General features: G+C 31.4%; 1 protein-coding gene across 3 annotated transcripts in view; it reads right to left on the reverse strand.

Annotated features, from left to right (window-relative positions):
- Window positions 1-276: 276 nt before the first annotated feature.
- Window positions 277-1447, reverse strand: part of DRAM2 (DNA-damage regulated autophagy modulator 2) — an 18804-nt gene continuing 17633 nt past the window's right edge. For 2 of the 3 annotated variants that reach the window (XM_012659032.1, XM_012659031.1), the window contains exons 9-10: window positions 1150-1242; window positions 277-638 (exon numbers count right to left, since the gene is read on the reverse strand). In XM_012659032.1, the coding sequence (XP_012514486.1) occupies window positions 531-638; window positions 1150-1242 (201 nt within the window). In that variant the 3' untranslated portion in view covers window positions 277-530. The remainder of the gene's footprint in view (window positions 639-1149; window positions 1243-1447) is intronic. The other variant, XM_012659033.1, reaches the window with a different exon arrangement.

Here is a 1447-nt window from a genome sequence, read left to right on the forward strand (position 1 = left end):
TCAGGTTTGCTTTCCTTTATAGGTAGATTCCAAAATCAAAAAATTTTAAAGACTATAAGAAATGTATTAATATGGTGAAACTCCTACTTCAAAACCTAATTCCAAAAGATTTAATGACCAATACCGATTATTTAGAGTTGTGGAAAATGCCTCTCATAAAATTGCTCCCAATAAAACATGCTTTACAATGACTTACAAAATGTGAAAGGCTGGGTTGTGCAGATTGCTTGGTGTACTTGAAGCTGTTTCCCTTAAATAAAGTACAAAAAAACTACAATGTTATAGTCCTTTGGTTTTATTTTCTGGGATAAAAAAGTATAGGCATAAATGTTTTTAAAGTCATCTTGATGATATCCTTTAAAACAACTTATCAAATGGCTTATTTCATGTTTCCTGATTATCAGTATTCACCAATGTCACTGTCAGCTTTGATAAACTGGTTGAAAATTTCAGAGCAGAATAAGCAACTTTTGTGAACCTTTGCCAATCCCTGAGAATCATAACCATTACAGAAATATTTTATCCTTTCATCAAAAATCTCTGGAAAGTAGTCGTGTTCGTTCATTGTTAATAGGGCAAGGAGCAGTGTCATAGAGGGTTAATCCATGTAAATTGGCTTCCACCCGTAAAGAAATTTTCTGGAACAGAAAAGAAAATAACATACAGAAGTTTTCTTCTTAAAGAGAGATCACCTCTTCAACATGTTCTGTAGACTATATTTTGTGATTGTAAACCGATTCTAATGGGTAGTAAGAGTGAGATAGCTGTTGTACTGCCAAAGGTATCACCTTTATTACCAATTAATTCAGGAAAATCAAGCTTCTCTATTTATAAAAGTTCCTTTTCTTTGGTTTCTACTAAGAATCAGTAAAACTACATCTTAAGAATGGCCTATGCAAATGTACACAGACTTGATGAAAATTCTATAAAAGAATTTCTTGAAATTGGTTTTACAACCCCATTTTCAAGGCTGAAATCTTGCTAGCAAAATAGTACTTCTCTGAACACAGAAACAATTTACCTGAAAAGTTACATCGCTGTTTATTATGTCTAATTATTAAACACTTAATTTTTGAAAAGGCTGGGGACTTGCCTATGGAAAATTCTCTTACTCAACAATTGCATAAATCTAATACTGAGTTTTCTTACCTGAAAATCACGAATGTAAGTCAGGAAAAAACCAAAGAAGGAAAATGACATAGACCATTCTGCTGCAGTGGTGATCATGTGAAGCACATAACCCTTGAATGATGGGGAGAAAAAGAATAGTTTTGTGAAATTTCATTCAAATGATCTATACTACTTTTCAAATTAAAAAAAAAAAAACTTAATTCTCATAAACCAATCTGCCTTCTGAAAATCAACCTTTGATTTTTTGTTTGTTTGTTTTTTGAACAGCAACACAAGTAATAACATATTTAATAATAAATTGAACAGAAAAATCAAA

This window comes from Propithecus coquereli, unplaced genomic scaffold (assembly GCF_000956105.1).
Source record: "Propithecus coquereli isolate 6110/MARCELLA unplaced genomic scaffold, Pcoq_1.0 Scaffold595, whole genome shotgun sequence".
NCBI classification, from domain to species: Eukaryota; Metazoa; Chordata; class Mammalia; order Primates; family Indriidae; genus Propithecus; species Propithecus coquereli.